At 41.3% G+C, this 26794-nt stretch overlaps 4 protein-coding genes across 16 annotated transcripts in view; 3 read left to right on the top strand and 1 right to left on the bottom strand.

Annotated features, from left to right (window-relative positions):
- Positions 1-4587, top strand: part of atp8b4 (ATPase phospholipid transporting 8B4) — an 18980-nt gene extending 14393 nt beyond the window's left edge. For 7 of the 10 annotated variants that reach the window (XM_081712013.1, XM_081712018.1, XM_081712015.1 and 4 more), the window contains 8 exons: positions 42-189; positions 613-814; positions 1122-1345; positions 1521-1604; positions 1713-1958; positions 2725-2863; positions 3006-3136; positions 3375-4587. In XM_081712013.1, the coding sequence (XP_081568139.1) occupies positions 42-189; positions 613-814; positions 1122-1345; positions 1521-1604; positions 1713-1958; positions 2725-2863; positions 3006-3136; positions 3375-3731 (1531 nt within the window). In that variant the 3' untranslated portion in view covers positions 3732-4587. The remainder of the gene's footprint in view (positions 1-41; positions 190-612; positions 815-1121; positions 1346-1520; positions 1605-1712; positions 1959-2724; positions 2864-3005; positions 3137-3374) is intronic. The other 3 variants (XM_081712016.1, XM_081712020.1, XM_027017154.3) reach the window with 1 other exon arrangement.
- A 1137-nt stretch (positions 4588-5724) lies between these two features.
- galk2 (galactokinase 2) lies at positions 5725-8778 on the bottom strand. Of its 2 annotated transcripts, XM_027017155.3 has the most exons (10): positions 8581-8778; positions 8386-8474; positions 8173-8296; positions 7994-8084; positions 7749-7895; positions 7531-7629; positions 7243-7395; positions 6695-6905; positions 6379-6580; positions 5725-6134 (listed from the first exon to the last, which is right to left on the bottom strand). In XM_027017155.3, the coding sequence occupies exons 1-10, from the start codon at positions 8628-8630 to the stop codon at positions 5927-5929; spliced, it is 1374 nt and encodes a 457-aa protein (XP_026872956.2). In that variant the 5' UTR covers positions 8631-8778; the 3' UTR covers positions 5725-5926. The 2 variants fall into 2 exon arrangements, with proteins under 2 accessions (XP_026872956.2, XP_026872957.2); XM_027017156.3 differs by lacking the exon at positions 8386-8474 and having other exon boundaries at positions 8581-8774.
- Positions 8779-8894: 116 nt separating this feature from the next.
- cops2 (COP9 signalosome subunit 2) lies at positions 8895-13353 on the top strand. Of its 2 annotated transcripts, XM_081712024.1 has the most exons (14): positions 8960-9037; positions 9880-9962; positions 10204-10317; positions 10425-10502; positions 10630-10755; positions 10883-10972; positions 11237-11314; positions 11402-11576; positions 11717-11895; positions 11986-12038; positions 12207-12304; positions 12402-12484; positions 12563-12621; positions 12795-13353. In XM_081712024.1, exons 4-14 carry the CDS (start codon positions 10479-10481, stop codon positions 12937-12939), a joined length of 1110 nt encoding a protein of 369 aa, XP_081568150.1. In that variant the 5' UTR covers positions 8960-9037; positions 9880-9962; positions 10204-10317; positions 10425-10478; the 3' UTR covers positions 12940-13353. The 2 variants fall into 2 exon arrangements, with proteins under 2 accessions (XP_026872958.1, XP_081568150.1); XM_027017157.3 differs by lacking the exon at positions 9880-9962 and having other exon boundaries at positions 8895-9037.
- A 150-nt stretch (positions 13354-13503) lies between these two features.
- cep152 (centrosomal protein 152) lies at positions 13504-26458 on the top strand. Of its 2 annotated transcripts, none has more exons than XM_027017128.3 (29): positions 13504-14238; positions 14566-14677; positions 15627-15742; positions 15858-15921; positions 16019-16321; positions 16445-16607; positions 16733-16873; positions 17315-17454; positions 17943-18143; positions 18511-18658; positions 18858-18949; positions 19185-19348; positions 20156-20360; positions 20468-20575; positions 20675-20805; positions 21042-21170; positions 21311-21449; positions 21586-21771; positions 21957-22229; positions 22349-22480; positions 22574-22947; positions 23071-23269; positions 23499-23574; positions 23662-23829; positions 24371-24458; positions 24579-24664; positions 24877-25033; positions 25152-25258; positions 25468-26458. In XM_027017128.3, the coding sequence occupies exons 2-29, from the start codon at positions 14588-14590 to the stop codon at positions 26322-26324; spliced, it is 5037 nt and encodes a 1678-aa protein (XP_026872929.2). In that variant the 5' UTR covers positions 13504-14238; positions 14566-14587; the 3' UTR covers positions 26325-26458. The 2 variants fall into 2 exon arrangements, with proteins under 2 accessions (XP_026872929.2, XP_081568138.1); XM_081712012.1 differs by having other exon boundaries at positions 13504-14092.
- Positions 26459-26794: the final 336 nt, after the last annotated feature.

Consider the following 26794-nt stretch of genomic DNA (forward strand, 5'->3'; position numbering starts at 1 on the left):
TCGTTTTCTTGTTCTGACCTTGGCTGTTGTCCCTTGCTCAGAAATGCCAAAGAAAGAATCACTGGTCCCAGCAGAGAGAAGATCAGCATTGGTCAAGATGTAGGAAAATCAGATATGTATGCCAGTGACTCTGTGTTTGAGGAAACCATCATTGCAGAATATGCATTGGTCATTAATGGACACAGTTTGGTAAGTCAAGAAACCAGTTTTTCAAAACATAGAGTCATGCGCTGCTTTTCATTACCTACTAAATCTTAATAATAACGAAATCATTTTTGGAAGTTTGAAACTCATTATGGACTCCTCATGGGAAAATCCAAGACACAGTAATATACTTTCTGTACAGCCATGCCCATTTTTTACGAATGTCTTGGGCTAGTCTTTAGTTTCTTAAGACCTGTTTATAAAACAGCCTCAGTTTTTTGTTTTGTCAGACATACAAAGGTTTTACATTGGTAAAACCGTTAATGAGATCCAGTGGTTAAATCTGAACCTCTCTGTGGTTTTAAGCGTCATGCTTTAGCACCATAATGGCTTTGCTAGACAAAATCTAATGGTTACTCCTGGGTAACCTTGGTAACCCTAACACCCACCTGACCTCCACCTGTGCAGGCCCATGCGCTGGAAGCAGACCTGGAGCTCATCCTACTGGATGTGGCCTGCCTGTGTAAGACTGTGATCTGCTGTAGGGTCACTCCTCTTCAGAAAGCCCAGGTGGTGGAGCTGGTCAAGAGACATAAGAGAGCAGTCACACTGGCCATTGGGGATGGAGCCAATGACGTCAGTATGATCAAGAGTAAGACTCTTGCCTATGGTTAGGAAATTAACCTTGCATGAACTCTATAGCAACTGTCTGATGTCTTATTTAACTGGTTTTTTTTTCCATATCTTTATTAGATTTTGTGTCACTGTTACCAGTTAGTAGCTATTGCCATACCAGTCTGACTATGTGGAACATTTAAGATCACCGTAAACAATTCTGTATAATAAACACAGTTCTTTGGCCAATGTTAGATCACACTGAATTTAGAGGTGTAATGGCTGTTGTATTCAGACTGGAAATGCTGTCTGAGTCTGTACTGGTATGTAACTGTATATGCTGGCGTTTTGGCTCCACCTAGCGGCCCACATTGGGGTTGGCATCAGTGGGCAAGAGGGCATGCAGGCTGTATTGGCTTCCGACTATTCCTTTGCCCAGTTTCGTTACCTACAGCGCCTCCTACTGGTCCATGGCCGGTGGTCCTACCACCGCATGTGTAACTTCCTCTGCTACTTCTTCTACAAGAACTTTGCCTTTACATTGGTGCATTTCTGGTTTGGCTTTGTGTGTGGCTTCTCTGCTCAGGTAAGCTTCTAATTGTAATCTTTATTTATCTAATTACTTCTAATCTTTATGTATCAAGAATTTGCAGAAGACCCACAGAATATATCATCGTGCTGTATTTCTTTTTTTGGTCGTTTCTTATTTTGATTGATTAATATTGTCATCTTAAATATTTGCACGTTGTTTCTTATCAAAGACTGTGTATGACCAGTGGTTCATCACCTTGTTCAACATAGTCTACACATCTCTGCCCGTTCTTGCGATGGGCTTGTTTGACCAGGTATGAAAAACACCCCCACACATTCCTTTTATTTCAGCATATGCTGAATTCAGTCAAATAAAAGCTTGAAATCTGCATTCTAAGTCCACCTTTGTTGTTTCTGATCAGGATGTAAATGAGCAGTACAGCATACGCTATCCAAACCTGTACAAACCAGGGCAGCTGAATCTCTTGTTCAACAAGCGCAAGTTCTTCACCTGCACCCTGCAAGGAGTCTACACCTCATTCGTCCTTTTCTTCCTCCCGTTTGGAGCATTCTCATGTGCCGTGCGGGAGGACGGGGCTCACATATCTGATCAGCAATCCTTTGCTGTTACTATAGCAACCTCTCTGGTTATTGTGGTTAGCGTCCAGGTAACAGTGTTTGTTTTTAATTAACTTTTTTTTACAGTTTCTAGAACTGCACAGTTGTGAAACACTACAGGTGTGTAAACACTACTCTGTTTATTCTAACCGTGTTTAATTTCTATGACGTCTATTTGATTTAAACCCTTATGCTTCGGGGATTCTTTGCAGATCCTTATTTGTATAATTACATACCTTTCATAATAGTTTCAATGTAGTTATGAATAAAAATAAATAGTAAATGAATTTTAAATATGGCTCAAAATGAAACACTAAGCAATAAGTAATAAGCCTGGAGCTTAAGAGGTTAAACAAAGATATCTTTGAGCGCCATGTAGGAGGCGAGGCAGACGAGCCGTGTCTCACACACACACATTTATTAACACGAAGAACGAGAACTGTGTTGACTGATTAATACACAGCAAACGGCTAAACACAGTAATCACGGTTCTACACAACGAGGCGTGTATAACATGGGGTCAAACACAAACAAAGACCAAAGACTAAACGGGGCCTTATATATATACGGTAACCAAATAAAACAAGGAACAGGTGTGATACACGGGAGGGGTATGGTCATACATACAAACACACACACATACACACACATACACACACACACACACGGGGGGGGGGGGGGGGGGCATCTAGGAGGAGGGTCAATCCCGCCAGACCCCACAACTGTTGTAGAAGGGTTCTGTGAAAGTTGTCAAGTGGTTACTTAGCTATGCTCTTCACATGTTACATTTCTTTGTAAGAAGTGTTATTATTTCAGATTGGGCTGGATACGAATTTTTGGACTGCTGTGAACCACTTCTTCATATGGGGCAGTCTGGCCATCTACTTTGCTATACTGTTTGCAATGAACAGTGATGGCATCTTTAAAATATTTCCCAGCCAGTTCCCTTTTGTTGGTAAGTGTGACATAATTCCTTTAGGCCGATAGACTAAGCAAAATTTTTTCTGTTATTATTATTTCCACATTTATACCAATAGCTTTCTGTGACTGGAGGTCGCTGAAGGCATATGTACCATGTTGGGCATGTTTTACACTAGGCACTGCAAGGAACACTCTGAATGAGAAGACTGTGTGGCTGGTTATTCTCCTCACTACTGTGGTATGTACAATGCCAGTAGTGGCCATTCGCTTCATCAGGACAGACCTTCAACCTACACAGACTGACAAAGCAAGTATATTAACATAAAAATCGCTTTACAGAATACTCATGTGTTAACAGAGCTCCTGTGCACATATTGTAGACTTTGAATGTGTTTTTGCTTTATGTCTGACATCTATTAAAGGGTTTTCAGTTATGCTTATATTCCACATGGTCTTAAACCCTCATCCATTTGGACTTATACAGAGGAAGACACAAGTAAGACAGGTAAATAAACATTAAGTAAGTGCTCCGCTGTCGTGGGCAGGTGCGCTTTCTTCAGCAGGCGAGCAGGAGGCAGGGTCCTCAGGAGCAGAACCTGAGGCGCGTACGGCGGACCAGCTCCCGCCGCTCAGCCTACGCCTTTGCCCACCAGCAGGGGTACGGCGAGCTGATCACCTCTGGCAAGAACATGAAGGTCCACGTGCCGTCCACATCCACCTTCCCTGGCTCGTCTCCTGGGAGAACCCGCGCCGGTAGCAGCTCAACGGAGAACAAGCTGGGAGAGAGAAAAGACACCCACAACGTGGCGGCGGCTGAGGATACAACGAAACCCGGGGTCACGGAGCATACCGGCCTGGGTGGTGGGAGTGTGTACAGCCGGGACACTCTATACACAAACTAATCAGCTAGCATACAGCATAGCATAATATAGGGCAAGTGGAGAGCAGCTCAGTAGAGTTCAGGGGATTTCTCTTTAGTCATCTCCACCATTAAGCAGGGATTAGCACCTCTATGTGTGCATAATGTTGCAGTATGGCGGAATATGGCAATGGAGGACCGCAGGACTCCTGATCCTGTCGATTGAGGGTGTATGGGTCACGTCTCACAGCTCTATGGAGAGCTGTTCAAAGTGGGGGACATTTAAGGACATCAGAAGGCTACGCATGAAGTGACACTGAGGAGACCAGCATTGGCCAGGAGAACCTCACAATCAGCATAATGAAGCACAGGGAAGAATCCTTACCTTCCTGTCCTAATTTCTTCTTTTATGCGAATGCATTCTATTCTCCTGGTGCAACTTGAATTAATTGTGGCTTACTGACTCAGAAAGGCATTCTTCTCCTGCTAAATTTAGTTCTGTTTGATTGTTCACTCCCCAATAGACTGAGACTGACATGCAAATGCAGAAGCTTTACTTCAGAAAGCCAAGTTTTTGGACAATTTTTGGAGTAAAAGATCTTTGTATGCTTCCAATACGTTGCTGAGCTTGCCAGTACATGCAAGTTAATTACGTGCACAAATTCAATGCAATTAGCTGAGCTACTGGTGAAATCAAGTCAACTGAAATCCTCTCAGGAGATATAGTTACTATTCTTGGGTAGTTTAAGAATTACCGCAAATTAAAGCCACCAAATGTTTTACCAGATGCTCATGGTCTCATAGCTGGAACAAGAGGAAAACAGGAAGAAATATTTATCACAGGTCCTCTTGAAACAATAATACCTCTGCTTAAAATATTGTAAACATTAATCAACTGCTGAATTACTTGACTTGTTCAGTTTTTGTAAATGAATTAAATTATTTGACATACATTAATGTTTGCACATGTAGCTTAAAAGACTGACTGCATCAATAATGTTACTACACAGAATTTACAAACTAGTAATAATATTGTCAAGGGTAATTTGCAGTAAAATGTGTAATATACCTTTCAGAATAGACCTATCTAGACTGCTTGTAAACAAGCTTTAGCATTGTGACAGCACATGATATCTGATTCCGGTTCTGCCAAAAACAACTGCTTAACACTACTATCATTTTACTCTACATTCATATAGTTTCTCTGTAGTTATACTTCTCTAGTGTGCATATATTGTTGTCAGCATCAGGTTTGTTTGGAGAGCACTGAATGGACAAAATAAAAGTCCAGATAAGCAGAAGATCGATGTTCCAGAGGCTACCCAGCTGTGCCTTTCATTTATCCTCTGCCAATAATTGAAACATCAACTGAAAAAGTCAACAAAACATCAAAAAAATCTTAAATATGGCTGTCTATGTTAAGGTCTAAAAATTGGGCATTTCAGTGTCCTTTTGTAAAAGGAAAATTGTGCCTTTTTATTTTCCTTTTAGTAAATGAAGTATATTTTTAAGTTGAGTATTTTATCTGTGCCACCAAGGCCTTGTTTGTTTTCTGTTATTAAAAAAAAAGTTTTCCAAGCAAACAGTAAAACTCCTTGCTCATATTGTTACACTGACATATAAAGTTGTTTTCTATTTTAAAAAATCAGAAATCTTAGACAGGATTTGTGCAACAATTTTTTTTATGAAGGTTCAGTTTATGTCCCATTTATTTTAACCTCATATATGAAATCATTTCCTCCAATGAGTTGCGCTACTGTCAATGAAAACATGCAAATGATTAGAATTATTTTTTGTTCATGTTTGTTGGGGGGGGGGGGGGGGGGGCTTATGCATGGATTTTATACAATTCATTGTACTTTTTATATGATGCATAAAATGATCATTATGAACTTACAAATTAAAAATCAGATTAGGTATTATATTGGACCCTGGTAACACCTGTTTGCCATGCAGTTACAGCATAACTGCATGCACTTGGCTTGACATGCAAGATTTTGCTTGCATTCATTGATAATGCAATGACGCTATTCTGATCAGAAATTAAGATTATTTTATTAGCTTTCAGTATAAAATGATTTAGCACAAATTAACAAAAATATTGATGACTTTTTCTCTCATGACAAACACTGGCAGCAATAATATCCATTGCTGTAGCCAAGTATCCATCGGTCATTATTAGACATCCCTCAGATAATATAATAATCCCTCAGATAATATGATAATCTACATTGTGTTTTATTCTTCTGTGAAAATGGTTGCCCCTCCCCCTGGCCTTGTTGCAAAAAGGCTCTGCTTTATCAGAGCTGCTCGACGAGCATCAGGCATATAGTACAGCTCCTTCACAGTCTGGAGAAAAGAATCCATTCTTTCAGTGGGTACCATGGAAACCGTGCAGCCTCCCCATCCAGCGCCTGTTAACCTAGACCCAACAGCGCCTGCCTGCCTGCAGACAACAGTGAAACATTCCACTTAGACTAAAATACAATAAAAACACATACACAAATAAATATATATATATATATATGTGTGTGTGTGTGTGTGTGTGTGTATGCTTGATGTATATATGTATATAGCTGCACATGCATGAATGCATCATAAATACAAAAGAGTCAATGTTTGACCCCAACCATCTTGATAATAATGCTCAAGTAATGTCTTAATGGGAAAGACGCCTTTCTCTCACTCACAGACAAATGTTGACCAGCTGGTCCAGCTCTGGACAGCTGCACTCATACAAGTCTCTGCAGCTAGCATGGCTCTGGTTCATCAGCTTGCCCAGCTGCAGGACAGCTCCAGCAGGCGCCAAGTCACATACAGCCTTGAACTGCAGCACCCGGGCAGCCTCCGTGTACACATGCCTGGCCCGCTGGTACAGCCTGAAGTGGCTCACTGAGATGAGAAGAGAACAGAAATGCCAGAGGATCATGTACTTGTCCTGTATTGTGTAAAAGGATTGTGATGGTCTGGGTCAATGTATAAAATACTGGTTCTCTTTGCCCTCACCGTGCCGCGTGTTAGCACTGACGATATTGACAGACAACTGCTCAGTGTTGATTCCCAGAATCTTGCAGACCTCATCTCTGCTGTAGGGCTCAGGATGAAGGACCTCCTCCACCAATTCTAGCATCTTCTCCAGACTCAACCCCAGCTCTGTCTGCAGATCTCCCAGCTTCTGAAAACTACTCCAATCCAGACCGCTCACTTTAGCCAGTACCTGTGATCACAGCAGGCAGTTTCTTTTATACACTCCTGTTCACAGTACAACTATGAAGACCCAATTACTATAGTCTGGATTAAATACAAGAGACCTTGTCAGGTTTACTGGCACCTTAAGAATATTATTGCCATAACTTTTGAAATAAAACAAAAATGGCTTACATGATTTACTAGCCACTTTATTATAGACTCCTGCCTTGTATGTACACTTTCAAAATGAACAATTGCAGTGTTGGCCATCTGTTGCCATTAATAGATTGTGTGCATCATCCTTTATCAATGGTCAGTTCCTAACCAGAGGACCTCTGTTTTTGTGTCTTTTTGGCCTTCCTCACCTTAGTGGCAATTCGGCATTCGACCACCCTGATGTTGAAGTGTGATGAAGCTGCTTTGTTCATCTCTACACAGCTGTTGGCGATTACAAAGACAGCTCCACCTGGAAGCTTCACATCAGTGGCTCGAAGCGGATTAAACTCAATCAGCTTTGCCTTTCAGAAGAATGTCGAGAAAACACATTAAAAAAAAGGATACCAAAAAGCAAAGCTTGTATGTCACCATATAGAAACCACAACCTAAAGCTCACATATTACAGGATATATGGGCACAAGAATGAACTACATTACCTTCCCTTCTTCAGCAAGGAAAGATATGGACTGATCCATCCCTCCTCCCTCAGTACCTATATAGCGTTCACACTTGGCACACGTTTCTGCTAGCATTGCCTTAGAGAAAAAAAGCAGAATTTTACATGAGTGTATAAATGATATGCACTTTAATTGTAGTGGGCAATGTGTGTGGGGAGAAGGTGGTGTTAAATGAAAAGTGACTTGATAAGAGTTACTTTGGAAATAGACTGCTGATTAGCCTCCATTGTGACCAGGCCTGCACAGCACACCAGGGCACTTGAACTAGACAGTCCTGAGCTAGCAGGTATAGTTCCATCCACAACACAGCGAATCCCCACTTGAGAAGACAGGCTCAGCTGCTCCTAAATTGGGGGAAAAAGCCGCACACCAATTGCTTTCACATCAGAAATTTGGATACAAATTTTTAATTAAGACAGCCTATCTTATCAGTTTGTCTCACCTGTATGCCTTTCACACCACAAAGAAAATAATAATGCCATTGAGGGTTCTCTCTGTCTATAGTGATTCCGCTGACAGATATTGTGAAATCCCTGCAAAACCACAACAAAGAAGAAGACTGATTACACAGGGCCCCCTTCAGGTTTTGACACGATACACTCTGAAAACAGCTTCACTTACTTATATTTGGGATCAGTATTGGCCAGTTGAATCATCTGTGAATTGTTCACTGATACAGCAGCAAGAATATTCTGCTCGATGGCCATGGGGAGGACAGCATAGCCACAGTAGTCAATATGTTCTCCTGTACATGGAGAAAATAACGTTAATTAAACATACTACATTACGTTATAGAGCACTGGACCAGTTGGAAAGCATTATTATAACATATACCTATCAAATTCACCCTCCCAGGAGCACATGCATAGAAGAGAGGGGATTCTTCATATTTTCCAAGAAATGCCTCTTTCAGTTTCCGTAGTCTACAAATGATCAAATATATTACAATTCAAGACATTCACGGTATCTATAGCTAGTAGATATCTAGGGCAACTTTAGTTGTTCGAACAAAACTCAGAATAAATTTACCTTTCGTTGGCACTGATCAGCACCTTGATCTTTGGCGGATTTTTTTCCATCAGGACTCTGATGTATTATATCGTGTATATATAAAGCCGTCTTCTCAAGCTGCGATCGATCAGCTGACAATCATATGCGGAATAGTTTTCCAACAATACGGAAGAAGTGGACAGCCATTCAAAAAGCGGTTGGGTAAGGGTGCACTCCCTCCGCAGAAGTTCTTTTCTGCACAGATCTTGGAACAGACTCGTTGTTTTCAGACAGCAATGTTCAACATTATGAGAGGACGTTCATAACTGACCCAGAATGCGCGTAAAGCCACCAGCCTCACACAGCACATGCGCACTTGCAGGCTGATGAGTTTGAGGCGCAGAGGATTGTGGGAATACTTCGGCCCAGTTCCCCGGTCAAGATGTCTGACATGGAAGATGATTTCATGTGCGACGATGAAGAAGATTATGATCTGGTAAAACGAAACCGACTTTCAAAGCTTTAGATGCACGTGGTGTATTATTTGCCTTGGGATCGTAATGCTGCATTTGAATGGTGTTATCTCTTTAATTACGGTTGAATGTCACCGATTTATCATGCCTAGCTAGCTAGCTAGCGTGCTAACCCAGCTACAGTCACCATAGGGTTGAGCTCATGTTTGTTAGCGTTTAGCTAGCTGTGTATCTTATGTGTAGTAAGTCATTGTTCTTAAAGTACAAAGCATTTGTAACATTATGTACGTCTTAAAACTAATACCACGCGAACTTGCACTTTCTTAGTGCATTAATATAGTTTTGCATTTAGTAATGTGTCGTATTTTGTGATGTGTTTAGACGAAGCGACTTGTCGCTAGTTGCTAGCTGTCAGTGACTTACACTAAGTCTGAACCATATCCCTGTGGTCTAAATCGGACATACTATAAGGTGTCTTATGAAGCCAAATGTAAAGGCTGTATTATCTTAGTATAATCTTATAGTATCGTCTTGCACGTTATTGTCAACTGTGGAGCATTCATACATTTATGAAGGATGTGCGCTTTTGAATACTAGCCTAGCAGTTGAACATAATCATAGCTACCACAGTCGCATATCTTTTTAATTTGTTGTGTTTTAAAGTCACTGAAATGCCCCTAAATCTGTACAGTCCGTGATTTTGGAAATTAATAATATAAATCTCGAAAGATTTAGCAACTTGAAAGAGGAGAAAAAGTAATAATCTACTCTCAGTGGTCTTGAGTACTTCAAAGATGTGTGGCCTGCTAAAAGTTCAGTATGTAATTAAATCAAGTGGAAAATTTATTTATTTTGTGTTTCACAGCTGAGACTGTAGCTTTCCAAAAATACTTTACTAACAGATCTAAATCCTGCCTCCTCTTTAAAACAGCAATATATCCTGTCAAGGTAAATTTAAATTGTATTTCAACACTTTTGTTTGAAATGGAGAGTTTATGCCAGGATTGTGTATGGCAGATTCATCAGTTTTGTGTTGAAAATGTTTTTAAACTATTGTCACTTTACTAGTTTGAATGAATAAATCACCTTCAATGTATTTTAAAAAAGGAAGGTTCCATCTATACACAGGGTAGGGTCTGTGTTGAGGCCTTAGAACTAATATGTTTATCTTTTTCTATTTTGATTCCAGGAATACTCAGAGGACAGCAACTCTGAGCCAAATGTTGACTTGGAGAATCAGTATTATAATTCAAAAGCCCTAAAAGAAGATGATCCCAAAGCAGCCTTAAGCAGCTTTCAGAAGGTAAAGCAGCACCCTGTTAGGTACTTGACATGTTTAAGCCTTGCAAAAAAAACAACAACAACAAAAAACCAAAGGAAAAAAGTAATGCATTAGTTTTTACATTATAGGTGCTGGAACTTGAGGGTGAAAAAGGAGAATGGGGTTTCAAAGCACTGAAACAGATGATTAAAATAAATTTCAAGCTGGTAAGCAATAATCATGATTAATTTAAAAGCCTTTTTTAAATCCTGAGTTTGGGATGTTGTTGTTGTCAGTTTGTATAATGGTGTCGGCTATTATTTGTTCAACTTTTTATTTACTTTTTTTAATCAGACAAACTTTCCTGAAATGATGAATCGTTACAAACAACTCTTGACATATATACGAAGTGCTGTAACAAGGAACTACTCTGAGAAATCCATCAACTCCATTCTAGATTACATTTCAACTTCCAAACAGGTATGTGGTGGTGGGGAGGGTTGAACATCACACATTTAGTCCAGCTGTGATTTATTTTTGTATCTTATGGCATTGGTACATTTTCACTGTTCTTCTTTTTTTTTTTTTTTTACCTTTTTGTTTGCAGATGGACTTACTTCAGGAGTTTTATGAGACTACCCTAGAGGCATTAAAGGATGCTAAAAATGACAGACTTTGGTTTAAAACCAATACTAAGGTTTTTATTTGATCGATTTAGTTATTAAACACTTGAAATGAACTGTACAATTTAGACTGCTCAAGTCCATTAACTAATTAGCATAAATAGCTTTAGACCTATGCATGAACATAATTGATCTGTCATAATAAGTATAGAAGTATCCATGCAAGTGCTTAATATGTTATCTGAACTAAGAACTCGTTAATGCAGCATATTAGGAATGATGCCTGTTTACATACGGTATACAGGCATTTATGAAATGTGTTCTTTTGCTCAACCTAGTTGGGGAAGTTATACCTAGAGAGGGAGGAGTATGGAAAACTACAGAAAATTCTCAGACAGTTGCACCAGTCATGTCAGGTAAAAGAGAATGAGAAATGTGGAAACGCTTTGGGTTTTTTGTGATTTGAGCACTTGAATTTTATGGAGATTATTCTCTTTGTGAAGACAGATGATGGTGAAGATGACCTCAAGAAAGGCACACAGTTGTTAGAGATCTATGCTTTGGAAATCCAGATGTACACAGCACAAAAAAACAACAAGAAGCTGAAAGCTCTGTATGAGCAGTCCTTACACATCAAGTCAGCAATCCCACATCCACTCATTATGGGAGTTATCAGAGGTATTGTTATTTTCGTTACTAGTTACTTATATACTGGTTCAAATCATACATTAATTGGAACCAAAAGAAATGCTTGTTCTGCTTCGTGATGGGGTATTGTGTAAGTATTCATATTGTCTTGTATGTTTAATCTGCTTTAGAATGTGGTGGCAAAATGCACCTAAGGGAGGGAGAATTTGAGAAGGCGCACACAGACTTTTTTGAGGCATTCAAAAATTACGATGAATCAGGAAGCCCCAGGCGAACCACTTGTTTAAAGTACTTGGTGTTGGCAAACATGCTGATGAAGTCTGGAATAAACCCATTTGATTCTCAGGAGGTAACTTTAATACACTCTGTATTTGGGAATATTGTCGGTTTTTGTTTTGACTAAGTAAAATGCTTGTTTAAAATGTAATCCTGTGCATAGGCAAAACCATACAAAAATGACCCAGAAATTCTAGCAATGACCAACTTGGTAAGGTAAGGCTGCAAAAATACATAAAATTTAGTTTCTCAACTCAAATTCTGTAATGTTGGATGTGTGTAATTGTATGTATAGAGTTCATTTTCTTAAATTCTAATATGTTGGCTTGGTCATTCCAGAAGATTTAAAACAAGTTGTTTTAATTTATTTGACTTTACGTATAGTGCCTACCAGAACAATGACATCACGGAATTTGAGAAAATCTTGAAAACAAATCACAGCAACATAATGGATGATCCCTTCATCAGAGAACATATTGAGGGTGAGTTTGACCTGGAACACCTCTACATGGAATAAATATTTTTTTCTCACTGGAATTTTATGTAATGGAAATGGCTTTCCTTATTTTTGTCTTTCAGAACTATTACGGAACATAAGAACACAAGTGCTCATCAAATTAATTAAGCCTTACACTAGAATACACATACCTTTTATTTCAAAGGTAATACATTTTCTATATAATTATGCTAGTATATTATCCTGTACTATGTAAGTTCATGGCTTAATGGTATTTCTGCAGGAGCTGAATATTGATGTTGCAGATGTGGAAAGTTTGCTTGTGCAATGTATACTGGACAAGTAAGTTGACAAATATATTTTAATTACTGACTGTTACTGTTAACAATAACTAGTGATTATTACTGTCTTGAGATCTCTATGGTACATGGGAAAGAGAGTCAGGAAACCAAAAACTGATACGATAAGATGTTTTTAATACTAACTTGCATCTCATGACTGTTGTTCCGTTTCAGCACAATCAATGGCCGGATCGACCAGGTTAACCAGCTATTGGAGCTTGATCACCAGAAAAGAGGAGGGGCTCGATACACAGCCCTAGACAAATGGACCAATCAACTCAATTCCCTCAACCAGGCAATTGTCAGTAAATTAGCTTGATTGGCTAATCATGATCTCCAAGCTGTTCATTTACCTGATAGCCAGGAAGCTCAGAGGGCTGTCAGTGACACAACTCCTTTCATGTACTCCCTGATCACTGATTGAGTGTGTGCTTAAACTGGCTAGTTTGTGTTCTGCAGTGGCAGGTACTTAAGCCTCAGCAGCTTTGTACATCTTATACAAATAGAAACACCCAATGGAAATCTGCTGTTCCAAGTCTTTAAAGTCTACTGTCACAGTGTTCTTTAGACTATGGTGAAGTCACCTTGGGAGGCGGGGAGATGATATTTTAATCACATGTTTTGACATTTGGTTATGGCAACAAAAAGCTTTTTTTTTTTTAGAGGTATACATTTTACCTTTTTGGGGAGGTGTGAAAGCATTCTGTAATAAACTAAACATGTTTATCTGTTACATTGCCAGAGCCAGCATGTTTTGTTTTGCTTAAAGATTCACCTTCAAGTTTTTGGTAGATGCACTCCAGTGCCTGTTAATAAAGTACTGTCATTACTAGAATTCCTCTAGTTTTCACAAATGGAAAAACAGTCCAATAGAAAATTTCCAAAAACACATTGTTCCTAGAAGATGGTTGAAAGAGAGCATGAAAGTGCATCCTAATGATTCTGAAATTTAGTGATCTATGGGATGCAGCACATTTGGTACCCTCGCTACTGATCGCTTATGCTGTGTAAGATCTACTGTTTCATTTTTGAACAGTAATAAAGGATGCCTTTGTTGCTTCAGATAAATGTTTATTTATGCGAGACAAGACTTCTGTTCATTGCATTTTGTTTAGGTGCAATAGTTCATTACCCGGTAAGATACACAGCGATATTCTATGCATGTATTTTATCCAGAGTACAAGTTTGGAGATAATATCAACGGAGCCGCGTATTGTGATTGTGATTGTGCGCTACGTCATCAGCCGGTAGCCAATCAGCAGGCTGGGTTTTGCCGCTGTTTAGACCGCCATGTTTCAAGCACAGAGTGGCTTGTTTACTGTAGCCGCTAATTGCGGCCTTTAACAACACCTACCTAACCTAGCTAGGTTTTCTGTCCTGTGTTAACTTAAAGCATATCAGTCAACGACAGCTTGAAGGAAATTGTGAATTAACACACAATTAAACTTGTGTTTTAAAACTTTGCTAGCTAGGTAAGTTATCGGCTTTTTTTTGCTTGTTGCATTGATTTACTGTCCGCTAACCTCACCGGCTTTTAGCCGCACCGCACCACTGGCCAAACTTTGTGCGATGAAATCGACAGTTTTAGGGATATGAATGTTTAATTCGGACACTAAAGGTAAGCCGCATTTCCATCTTACGCTTTCGCTTATTCACTAGCTAGGTTAACCTAGCTAGATAACCGCTAGCCGGTGGTGTGTTGTTGCTAGCTCCGTAGCTAACCACTTGGTTCTGCGGCCAGGCTCGTCAATAGCTACTCGTGTTACTAACCCGATAAGGCGTGTTCTGCTTTTAGAGGACTTTCTGATATTTCTACGAGATAAATAAAATGTCAAATGATAGACTTAACCAGTTGTATGGATGTTGGCTAGCTAGCCATCTACCGTTAACAATTTGACCAGCCTACGCTAACCGCTAGCTAACCTATAAGTGACCTTTTTCTCAGTTTGTTCTGACAGTAACCAGCGATGTCCATCGACTTTGATAGTGCTGCTTTACAAACGCAGCATGAAGAGGAGGAAGAATATGATCAGGAGGATTACGCCCGAGAGCAGGAGGTGATTTAACATTTCTACTCTTGTCTGGCGCTTCAGTGATCTCTTGACATCCTGCCAATAATTCCGCAGACACGCCCATTGAAAGGTTTAACCACGCTTCTTTCGTTAACCCAGATCAAGAAATAATAACAGTTTGAAGGTGTAATGTACATACATGAAGGACAAAACGTATAGGGGACGAAATTCCGATTAATGGAAATCCCCACACTTCCCCAGTCATTGTGTCTAAGTAATGTAGGTGTTTGTTTCAGGCATGACTTTTTCAATAAGGTGGGAACTCCACTGAGGTGTTTGTGTTTAAAGATCAAATACTTTCAGTCCAGTTCATGTATGTTCTGACTCACTCATAAGATATCTGCTGCAGAAAACCTTGAGCCTGTACTAGTTTGAGTGAAGAGCTGTGAGGTGTACCTTCTATAGCTTCTAATGTTTTTTGGATTTGGTCTAAATAGAGCACCTGAAGAAATCAGGACTTTCTACAAGTGACAATAGATGGTTTGTTTTTAGACACTGCAATAGACCCAACTATTAGGCCTGATATTTTAACGATTGAAATTAGGTGATCTGGGAAAACCTATATGGATGTTGGTGCAGTGAAGAACTCTAGTCTTTTATTGTATTTTATTTTGAAGGGGAGGAATGTTTTTGCTCCATCTATTATTTAGTTTGTATTATTTGGTTCTTTGTTTATGCATGTTTTCCTTTTCTGATCTTTAATTTTGACTTTCACTCCATACCTCAGGTTGATATTTCAGTATGGCACTTGTCTGTCTTCCTATGATATAGAGGCTTTCCACAGGGTTTCTATGTACTGTATTGAAAGTGGGTGGTACTGTTTTTGTCAGTGGTTGCTATGGCTTTCTATAATGGGTCCACGGGTTGCTAAGTCTTGCAGGAGTTTTATAATTTATTGTTTCAGCTAATAATCTTTGAACATCATGTCATCCAGCTGCACAAGTTGCTGACTGACCTTCCAGGTGATATGCTGGAGGACAGTCGGGACTCCTCTTCACCTGACCTGGACTACTCAACTTGCAGTCACCCAGGAAACAACAACAACAAGAGGTAATGCTCACTGGGCCTTTGTAATAGACAAAGCAGTGCTTTATATCTCCATTCTTTTTTGCTTTACACATTTTCAGGTTCATTTGTAGTAGTAAGCAGTTTGTATTTGTTTTAGACCACAGCATTTTTGTGGACACTCTGAATGGTCTAATCAGCCGCGGCCCCTTTCTGTTGAAGATGTGAGTTTCTTACTTCCTTCCAGTTCTAAGACACATATGCTATGCTGTTATTCTAAATTCATACATCGTAACATTTGTGAAAATTATCTTTTGAAAGAATCCTCATGATGGGTATGATCAGTCCCATCATCAAGGCTGCACTTATGACAACACAGCATCACAGCCAAACAGCCATGTTCATCACCTCCAGGGTGGGATGGATCATCTACCGCAAGCCTGGGACGCACACCATTGCGAAAACTATCAGCATGAGTCTGAAGACTATGTCTACTCTTGTGATAGAACAGCAGAGTCTGATGGTGTTAACTTCTCTTCTGGTGAGGGCTATGAACAGGAAACGTACCTACACACAGGTGGCCAAGGCCAAGGAAAGCATGCGATTGTACAAAACCATTTTCAGGTGAGAAGTTGGTTACATGTTGGATGGTGTTGCTGTACTTGAGCTGAATAAAGTGCACAATATAGATGATCTGGATCATGTCTGCAGTTAGGCTGACATATTCCTTTCCCATTTAATTTCCAGAATTTTGATAATGGAATAACTGAGAGCAAAGATGTCGATACTTACAAAGTCAGCTACCACCCGCATAAACCACCAAGTGCCCCAAAGATGTTCAGCACCCAGGCGTCTCATCAAAATGGCCACTTTAACCAGCTTCAGAGGGATTTCCTTGACTCATCACCAAGTGAGTTTTATGGAAAACCTCAGAAAAAACCTCCTGCAATCATGTTCAAAAAGATCACCAACTGGTAGCTAAAATGAGCGGGGATGAGTAAAGAATCTGAACTGTGAAATGTCCTTGTTTTTCAGGTGCTGTTGATGCCCAGGAGTGTGCTCAAGTAAAGATTTTAAATAAAGCTCAGTCAAGGCAAATTGAGGAGCTGGAACAGAAACTAGAAGATAACAGGCGCAAAATGAGATATCTTGACCATCAGTTTGCCATTGTCAGAGGTAAATAAACACATGTTAAAGGGATTATTTGCATATGGCAGATTTATGCTATGTCATTTGTTGCAGAGGCCAATATTGCAATATTGACTAACAAACAAACAATATATTGAGCCAGAGCAGCCTTAGTTGAAATGGGTCCTTTCATCTGTCTGTCAGCAGAAAGTCACAGTTGAACTTTCCCAAGACTTAACATATTTGCACGAAGGCCTGTTTTGAGTTCATGGCTCGTTTTTCAATTGTAACCTCTGAGACACTTTCGCAAAAAAAACTAAAAAACCTTGATTGTCATCCTTTGCTCCACAGCAGCAGTTCTGTTTGTTGGGGTAATATTGTGTTGCTTAGAAATCGGTGCTTGGGGGGGTAATGGAGTAACCCCTTTGGGAACCAGTTCCAGTAAAATGGGTTGATTTTGTAATGTCTTTGGCTTTTTTTCATCCTCAGATGAAAAGGAAGGTCTGGCAGTGTCACTGAAGGAGTCCAGCTGTCTAATAGAGGAGTTGAAGGAGAGGGAATCTCAGCTAAAAGTCAAAGTCAGATCTCTGGAGCAACAGATCCAGGTCTTTACTGAAAGAGAACAGGAGGTACAAATCTATAGACACCACCCACTCGATTAAAATGTATTCATTAGAAACTACACTTACAATATCCCATCTGTTACCGTGCATATGCTAACAATGTTCCATCTCTTCATCAGTGCCCACATGACTTCTGTTAACTGAATATGTTTAGGTGGTAGACCACTCAAAACACAGCACTGATATTGGTATAAAAACTCGTTTTTAAGCACTACTGTGGTTGATATTTCAGCACAACACAACTGTGGTCAGTCTGGTTTTTGTTTTTTTTGTCAGAAACTGAGCAGTAATGAACTCTGCATAAGGTGACTGACAAACTATACGTGGCACTGAATAGCCTACAGATAGTATATTTATACCTGTAAGACATATGTAACAAATCAGCCAGAGACTGGCGGTGCAGGGAAGATTTTTCTAATAAATTGGCTGCTAAATATAGACTTATGGATGTAACTGCACAAAGCAAGGCCCTTGTTAACTCTGTGTGTGTGTAGAACATGAAGAAGCAGCATGCTGCACAGGCTGCAGTTGATAGCATGCAGCAGCAAATGATGGAGCTGCATCGCTCAGACACGCTGACACGAGCGCGGGAGCAGCATGACCGAGACATGGCTGTCCTGAAGGAGCAGCATGAGGCTCGAATGCTGGCCCTTCAGCAGCAGATGGACTCTCACGTACAGAACCTGGACCAGCAGGTTGGTGTGCTTGGGCCTAACATTTACCTGGGTAGCTTTCTCAATCAGTTTATGTCAGAGAAATGCTTTCCAGCTTTTGTTTTTGTAATGTTTAGACCCATTTCAAAAGTTTTTAAACGAAGAGCTTGTGTGAAACTCTCACTGTTTGTTTGATTTTATCAACAACGGTGTGTGGGTTGCTTTTGTTTGCTTTAAAAGTTGTTTTACAGAATTGGTCCCAGTACAGAAACAGTTATTAAGAATGTTAGTATTTTTTATAAAGTTTCAATAGGGGCTACTACAAGCCGCTACGGGCTGTATTGTTGCACAGCCAGAAAAGGCTGTGTGCGTGTGCGCTCACGTTTGTGTGTGCGCGTGTGCTTGGCAGGTGCAAGCAACCCAGAGGCTGCGGGAACAGGTGAGGCAGCTAGAGAAGCAGAGGGAGGCGGAGCAGGTGGACAGAGCTACAGTCATCAATGTCCTCACAAAGCGCCTGGAGGAGAGCCAGCAACAGTGTGCAAAGCTGCTTCAGACGGGTATGTTGGTTAGGGTGTATGGCACTGCATGGGCCAGTGGTCCTTTATACACACAAATGTTAATGAGGTTGTACCACTCAAAGGTCGTTTTGTTGCCCATATGTTGTGCATTGGTAAATGGCGTCCTAATTAAGTCCCATTATAAAGTTGGAATATCTCATCTTGTCCTTGTGCACATAACCTGCCTGTTTGCTTTCAGGCTGTGTGCAGGAGATGAGCCAGATGCAGATAAAGCTACAACAGGCACAGTCTAGCCGCAACATCAGTGAAAATATGAACCGAGCATTACAGGTGTGTGTGTGTGAGAACTACTAGACATTTTCGTTACATATCTGCAGAGGGGGTGTTGCAGCAGAAATTCACAGAAATGACACAGACCAGGGACAGCAATTACAATTTACATGTAAATTATTCTACTACATAAAAATATGGTATAGAAATAAAGATAAATTTAAAATGGGGTCCCATTCATCCAAATCCAAATAGTCTTATGTAATATCGGGAGTTACTCCTTCTTTCCCCACAGGAAGAGTTAAATGAACTGAAGGAGCAGATCACCTTCTATGAGTCTGCTGTGAAGCTTGGAGCAGTTGCTTTTGACTTGAACACAGACTGGGAAAACCACCTATCTGAGTCTTGCATAGATTTGGGAATCAAGGCAGTTAATAGGAACAATGGCAGGAATCACAGGTAATTCATTTATGAGCGTGTTGTCTTATACCATAGTGAATCATCATTCAATTAAATGTATTGATTTAATGTTGAAAAATTATTTAGAAGAAGCCTTCTGTTCCTGCTTTATTTTAGATGGGGTTAGTCAGTGAGCAGTGATTTGATTTATTATTTATTTTGGAGGTGTACAACTTATTGGCAGCTGATATATTATTTGCTGATGGGGGGGGGGGGGGCAATTTTGAATTCATCACTATCAATTTGATATTGGAATTTCAGCATATAATTACAAACAGTAAGCCTTCTGTCTAATTTAGGCCATGATTAAATATTGTAGTTTATAAGAAAAATGCGGATAATCGGAAAAGGTTTTGTTTTGTAAAGTGCAACTTGTTTGGAATTTGTGCTTCCGGTTTTAATGTTTGGTTTTTTATTTTTGCTCTTTTGATGTTGGTGACTCTAGTTTTACAGTTATGTTTTTTTCTGGTTGCTTTTCACCCATAGACTTTCTTATACCTGCACCAGTTCAATGTATAAACTAGGACTTAACATTTGAGCAAGTAACAGTTCTTATGAGTAATGCATGTTAACAGCAATTGTGATCTCATTTACCTGTGACATGGCTATGTAACATTTAATTAATGATCAATTAATTAATGATTTTTAGAATTTAACATGTTTTACCCCCATATATAGACTATATAATGCATGTATGTTTAAAATGCATAAAGTTATAATTATTGGTTATAACAAGATGCTATCAGTTATTTATCAACACATGAAAATAAATCCCTAATTTATTTATCTATCCTTATCATTTGTTAGCACACCTGTGTTATCAGACTCTAGCCTTCCTAAGGGGGACTTGGTGAGAGAGTTAAAGAATGAGCTGCAGAGGTGTCTAGCTCAGCTGAAAACAAAGAGGCAGAAGATCTCCCAGTTACAAGAGGACCTCAAGATCTCACATGACCATGTGGAGCAGCTACAGAAACAGCTGGCTGAAGCTGAGAAGAATGTTAAAGACTCTGCAGTGAGAGCTGTCTCTTTCAGAAGCACAATGTTCACCTTCCAAATACCCGTGTGATTATTAGTTTCTTCAGTTTCCACCCTGTGTTTAGTGCTTGCACTTCTGTTCAGGTAAGGGAACGCTGCCTGGAGAAGCACCTGGAGCCATCCGACATGGCTCCTCACAAAGAGCTCGCAAGACTGGAGGAGGAACGACAGCAGCTGCAGAAGAGAGTAGAGGTCCGTGTGAGCTGAACACCTTTGCTGCTTCTCCAGCATTCAAAAGGACACAGATGTGCAGTTCAGTTGTGTGTGTTAATTGCGGTATGTAAACTGTAGGCCCTAGAGACGCACAACAAGGAGCTGAAGCAGAGCGAAGAGAAATTGAAGGCGGCCAACTGTGAGCTCTGCACAAAGATGAGGGAGATGATTCAGGAGCTGGACCAGGAGAAACAAGAAGCTGCAGAGAGGTGTGGATCTGATGGGACCTTTTAAAGAAAACGAAAAAAACAGGAAAAATGAGTGGCACTAGCAGCTTTGCAGACACCTCAAGGATTGCCTTGGCAAACTGTCTATAGAGCAGTGCCAATTTCTGCTCAAGACTTCCTTGAACATTGAGAAGTTTTTTTGTGTTTTTTTTTTTCTTCTCTCGCTTCCCCCCCCCCCCTTCCTTTTTGCATGTGTTTGTGCCTGCACACACTCGGAGGTATGAGAGGACCCAGCAGCAGTACAGAGATGATGTGGTCCAGCATGTCCGTGCAGAACTCACCCAGGAGCACACCACTCATGTGGAGCACCTCACTGCCCAACACCAACAGCACATCCAGCAGCTGGAGTAAGAGCCCTCCATAGTGTTTCTTTCCCTTTATGCTTCCGAACTGTGCAGGACATCCTTCTTAACAGCCACCGGTGTTGTGATTACAGATAATGATATTAATGATTCTAATGGTTTAACTTTGCACACTCTGTCCATAGATCTAAACTAGCAAACCTCAGTCAAGAGGTTTTAGCAGTGCAGGAATGTTACATTTCAGTTTGCAAGGAAAAGGACAAATTGGAAGAAACCCTTCAGAGCAGGATTGATGATGAGGAGAAGAAACTTGGAGAGCTTGAGGTAACTTACTTTTTTAATGTGATTTTTATTGTCATTTAAATCTTATTTCAGTGCTCCAAATGGAAAATTCAGAGGCTGAAAAGAGCCATTTTTTTGTTGTTTTTATTTCTGTTAATTTTGTGTCTCTGGTTCCCAGCTAAAGAGAAGAGGTGAGGCAGAGGTGGCTCTGGAGAGGCTGAAGGCTGATTTGGCCTCTCAGCACCAACAAGCTCTTGACCAGTTTAAAGCTCAGTGTACCAAAGAGAGTGAGCGTGAGATCCAGCAGCAGGTGTCCAAGCAGCTGGCCTCAGCCCAGAAGAGCTGGCAGCAGGAACAGGAAGAGGTCAGTTCTAGTGCGCATCGTTCACAGTGTACTGTTTTTAAAAGCAAAATTTACCAAACATTGTGGTGCTGGGAAAATTTCAAGATTTCTTGATGCAGTAATTCCTAGAGTATCGTTTGTATGGGTTCCTACTGTTTAGAGTTTGCATGCCTGTGCTTGAGTACCCATGTTCATGATTCACACAGCTGGAGAGGAAGTGGGCATGCAGGGTAGAGGAAGCCGTGGAGGGGAGTCATAGAGCCCGAACTGCCACCACCCAGGAGGGCTTCTCTCAGACAGACAGCACAGAGACAGCAACCCTGACCCTCTCGCTGGAGCAACTGGAGGCCCGGCTCAGCGCCCAGAGAACAGCCCTGCAGCGAGAAGCAGACAGTGCTCTGGCTAAAGCAGTGGGTGAAGCAGTGAGACAGACTGAGGGAGAGCTGCAGCAGAAACATGGGCAGGACATGGCATCACAGGTCTGCTGCACTCGCACAGAGTTAATCCAATGCGTTGTGTGTATGCTTTAGTTGCATGCTGGGCCATCTTCTTCTCGACACCTTATGGAGCTTCCTCTAAATGATCTTGCTTCATGCAGGTTGAAAGTGCTGTGTCAAGAGCGTATGGTCGCTGGCTCCAAGACCTGACCTCGCTGCCGGAGTATAAAGCCAGCCTGCAGACAGAGAGGGAAAAATGGGAAAAACTCCAGCAGCAACATATTCAAGAGCAGGTATGGAATAAATGTAATGTATGTTTTCTTACTGATGGACCACTGATGGAACCATTTACATGCTCAGGACCTCTACTATATGAAATGGCTTAGGTATCTTCGGCAAAAAAAGCAGCTGAAGACGTATGGCAGGAGACGATGGATGTGAAATGCAAGGAGCTGGAGGACTGCATGAAGAGAAACCGAGAGCTTCAGGAGCAGGTGCTCTCCCTGAACACGCAGCTAGAAAATGTCACTGAAGAGCGGGCGGCGCTCCTGGAAGCCGAGCTCTTTGCAGCCAGGACCGCATGGAATAGGGAGAAGCAGGAGGAGGTGTCAGGCTTGAGGTCCCAGCTTCAGAGGGAGCAACAGGAAAACCAGGCCCGGCTGGAGAGGAGCACAGAGCGGGCCTGGGAGGAGGCCCTTGCACAGAGCCAGGAGACCCTGAGGAACAAGGAGGAGGAGTGGAGGTGTCAGCAAGCACTCCGGTAACTATCCAACACGCAAAGGCGCAACATGGGCTGATGAACACACCGCAAAATTGGCCCTCGTGTAAACCCACACTGAGGAATAGAGACAAGATCCCATTTAAGTAACATTTTATTTTTGAGGTTGAGGGAAGAGCAGTGTCGAACCCAGGAGGAGGTACTGGCTGAGTTAAAGGAGGTGCTGATAGAGCTGCAAAACCTGAAGAGGGAGGCTTTGGAGGACAGAGGTAGCAGGGACTTTGGGGTGAGAGTCAGGCTGAGAGACCTGTGTAGAGAGGCACTCTCCAAAGCGGTGGCCCACACCAAGCAGGAGTGTCAGAAGGTTTGTGCTGTGTACTTTCTCTAACTCTCTTGCTTTTTTGGGTTATGGGTTCATTGTTTCAACAAGACAAAAGCAATCAGCATTTGAGTTAAAAAAGTTTTGTTCATGGTCTTGTTAAAGGTTTTAGATGGAATTAAACTGGCGTAGTCTGAAACATTCCTAATGTTCTTAAGGCGATTTAAAAATGCACGCACACAAAAAGAAAACCATGTTTTTCTCCATACTGCAGAGCAGTGAGGATAAGTTGAGGCATGTGCTGAAGGAAAGCCAAGAGCAGCACAAGAAGGAGCTCTGGGTGATCAGCAGTATGTGCCATACACCCTCAACACTCGTCGATTTTTAGTCTTCTTGCTTTTGGGGAGGAACGCTAACCTGTTTCTTGCTCTTCCCAGACTTTGCGGCCCAGACCAAGGACGGTGTGTGTAGCAGTGTGGGCTGTACTGAGACTGTGGCCAAGCTCCAGAAGAGCAGTCAGGACCTTCAGAGGCACCTGGAGAAGGCCTGTCGCCAGCTGCAGCGCACTGTCCGAGAGCACAAGAGCACTCTGCACAAGCTGAAAGGTGCCTAGAGCTTGAACTTTGATGTCTCACTCATTGATCTAATTAAATTTGTTCATCTACTGTGTTCAGTTGATGGTAGTTTCAGCCTCAAATGCACAGCTACTGGATTCTTGTCAGATACAATCTCATTGGCTGACCCTGTGACTCACACTTTTGCAACAATGTTTTGTTTGTTTGTTTGTTTGTTTAACATTCCAGCAGTAAACAGCGTTTTGGCTGTCATTGTAAACATTAACTTGTCATGCATAAGCAAGTGACCGCTAAGCAAAATGGGCAACAGCAAGCTTTTCAGAGCAAGATCCAGACGCTGAGAGGAAAACAATTGTGAAGTTGAGAGCAAACCTTTAAAACTGCACAGTTTGGTGAAATGCTTGATTGTTGTGCATTGTTGGTTAAATGACATCTTCACATCGAATTCTGCAGTTGGAGGACGAGCTGAGTGACCAAACCTACCAGACACTTGCAAAACTATGTAGTACCAGTTATTTGTGTACTTTGCCTTAATTTGTAATTAAATGTTTCATCTCCCTTGTGAATGCAGAGGAACATGAAGAAAACTTGCGCAGAGAGCGGGAAGCTCATGGAAAAGAACTTGAGGAGGTCAAGCTCACTATATGCAAAGAATCAGGGTTTGTACTCCTTCAAGGACATTTGGTTTTTGGCCTGATTTTACATTTTATAAATAATGTAGAAGAAAAAAAAGCTATCTGCAATCCAGGTAATACTAATTTATGACTGCTCTGTTACAGTGGTGCAGTCAACAGTCAACAGAATCTCCAAGCTGGCCTTGAAGAAATGAAGCAGCAATATATGAAAGCTGTACAAAAAATCAGAGGTTCATTTGTTTTTCTGACTCTTTCGTCCGAAGTGTTCTCTGTACTTCACTGTGCTAGTTGGGGAGTTAAAATTTTAAGTCAAGTTCAAGTTAGTCATTCCTCCATATACTAGTATACACTGGAACAGATGTCGTTTCTTCGGTGAAACCGCTTCGCTTGGTGAACCTGAGCACGTTGTGGCTGCCTAACGCATGTGTGCCATGCTGTGCAGGTGACATGCTGCACTACCTACAAGACAGCAAGGTCAGGGCAGCCGAGCTGATCAGAGCGGAGGTGCAGCGAGAGAGGCAGGACACAGCCCGGCGAATGCGCAGCTACTACCTCACCTGCCTACACGAGCTCCTGGACGAGGGAGGGCAGACCACCGGGTAAGAGATTGGTTTGGTCTTAGCTTGGTCTCTTCTGGTGGTTCATTCTCACCAGCATTTTTGTCTCGTCTTTATACTGCCTCATAATTCTCTCATTACCTGCATCTCTAAACTCCAGGGCAGAAAAGAAAATCATCAGTGCTGCCAGTAAACTTGCAGCCATGGCCAAAGTGTTGGAGACACCTCAACCCAAAAAGAAGCTTCAGAGGAATCCTAATGGTCAAGGTGTGGTGTGTGGTTTTTTTTGGGGGGGGGGGTTCCCAGAAATGTTGATGATGATGATGATGATGATGATAATAATAATAATAATAATAATAATAATAATAATAATAATAATAATAATATTATAGTTTTAATAGAAGTATGATTTTTGATTTTATTTAAATTTACAAATAATCTGAAAAACATTTTATTTTTCTTTTTGTTGTTTGTAGTACCATTATCAAATCCAGAAACTAATAATGAACATCCTACCACGGTGTCAGGGGCTGCTTCAAGCCAAAGCCTTCCTGTCATACCAGAGAACCATGAAGACTACGAGAAGAATCAAGTCCGTCAGATCCATTCCATTACTGAGACCAACCGTGACACCCAAACGGCCAAACTGAGAGAACTCAAGATGGGGTTCAAGACCTCTCAGGCTGGCTTCCTCGGGTCTGTGAGGGGCAGTGCTGCTAATGGGCTGGGGATGGCTGAACAAGTTACCCCCATGTCCCTCCACTACCACAGTCCCAAAGTCCTTGGTGCCTTTGCATCATCCAGTGTACACAGTGGTGATATTGGCACTACTAATGTTACACTGAGAAAGCAGAGCAGGGACATGTACCTAATAGGGAATGAGTCAGGGAAAGCCTTGACCCCGCAGCTGGCTGCAGACCCCTCCCTGGTTGAGGAGGCACCAGTGAGGGACGATGGCCAGAGTGACTGGAGTTTATCCAGTAATGGCTCCACCTTTACCAACCATGTTTACCTGACCACCTCCTACCCCAGCAAAAATGCAGATGCTGTAAGGCTATTGTCGGTGGCAGGTCCCCAAGTTAATGACCTGGACTTTGGAAGCACTCTAGGCGATAACTCTGACGTGACTGTTTACAAAGAGATTGTTAAAAAGCCAGCCTGTGTGAAACCAAAACGGGGCACAAGCATTACAGCCTCTAAGGTCAGAGAACCAACTCCAGGATCTGAGGAACAGAGGATACATAGACTGTGTCCAAAGAGCTTGTTCTCTGAATTTAAAGTACGTCAGCAGGACAGTGGGTTTGACAGTCCTTTATCCCAGATTCAGAAATGAATGTGTGTGCGTCGGTGTCTCTGTCTTGCAGTTATTTGACTGTGTATTGTATATTTTGGATTATAAATTCTCTGAATTTCCTAATTAAACTTTGTTTTTACCGTGTCTTCTAAAATAAAACATAGTAAAATGAATGGCAGCTTAGCATACAATCATCTTTTAAGTTGAAATTTGCCACTCCTGGCACTAGTTTTCTACGCTGAAGTTGGCGACTTAACTGCAGTCCTGTACCCTTTATTTGTCTCTCTTTCATGGGGGGACTGGTTTTGATTTAAAGGGTATATGTTGTAACTGTAATGCTCATTGCTGACTTCACTAGGAAGTTGAGAAAAAAGGTTCTCAGAGAAGGTAATGTTTTTTCAATCTTCAGTGGTCCAGTTTTGGGATCCTGTGCCTACTGGAGCCTTATGTGCCAAATGCACTCCAAATGCACACAAATACAGCTTGAGGGGATACATCAACATTTATAT

This window comes from Electrophorus electricus, chromosome 4 (assembly GCF_041902795.1).
Source record: "Electrophorus electricus isolate QZ-2024a chromosome 4, ASM4190279v1, whole genome shotgun sequence".
NCBI lineage: Eukaryota > Metazoa > Chordata > Actinopteri > Gymnotiformes > Gymnotidae > Electrophorus > Electrophorus electricus.

What these genes read in the sequence shown, in the direction of transcription:
- cops2 (XM_027017157.3), top strand. Translation starts at nt 8,984, where the DNA reads ATGTCTGACATGGAAGATGATTTCATGTGCGACGATGAAGAAGATTAT. An exon ending in CATTATGGGAGTTATCAGAG is followed by an intron (nt 11,577 to 11,716) that starts GTATTGTTATTT and finishes AATCTGCTTTAG; the next exon opens with AATGTGGTGGCAAAATGCAC. An exon ending in ACATACCTTTTATTTCAAAG is followed by an intron (nt 12,485 to 12,562) that starts GTAATACATTTT and finishes GTATTTCTGCAG; the next exon opens with GAGCTGAATATTGATGTTGC.
- galk2 (XM_027017155.3), bottom strand. Translation starts at nt 8,630, where the DNA reads ATGGAAAAAAATCCGCCAAAGATCAAGGTGCTGATCAGTGCCAACGAA. An exon ending in ATCAGCAGTCTATTTCCAAA is followed by an intron (nt 7,630 to 7,748) that starts GTAACTCTTATC and finishes TTTTTCTCTAAG; the next exon opens with GCAATGCTAGCAGAAACGTG. An exon ending in CAGCTGGTCAACATTTGTCT is followed by an intron (nt 6,135 to 6,378) that starts GTGAGTGAGAGA and finishes TGTTGTCTGCAG; the next exon opens with GCAGGCAGGCGCTGTTGGGT.
- cep152 (XM_027017128.3), top strand. Translation starts at nt 14,588, where the DNA reads ATGTCCATCGACTTTGATAGTGCTGCTTTACAAACGCAGCATGAAGAG. An exon ending in TACAGAACCTGGACCAGCAG is followed by an intron (nt 18,144 to 18,510) that starts GTTGGTGTGCTT and finishes TGTGCTTGGCAG; the next exon opens with GTGCAAGCAACCCAGAGGCT. An exon ending in ATATGAACCGAGCATTACAG is followed by an intron (nt 18,950 to 19,184) that starts GTGTGTGTGTGT and finishes CTTTCCCCACAG; the next exon opens with GAAGAGTTAAATGAACTGAA.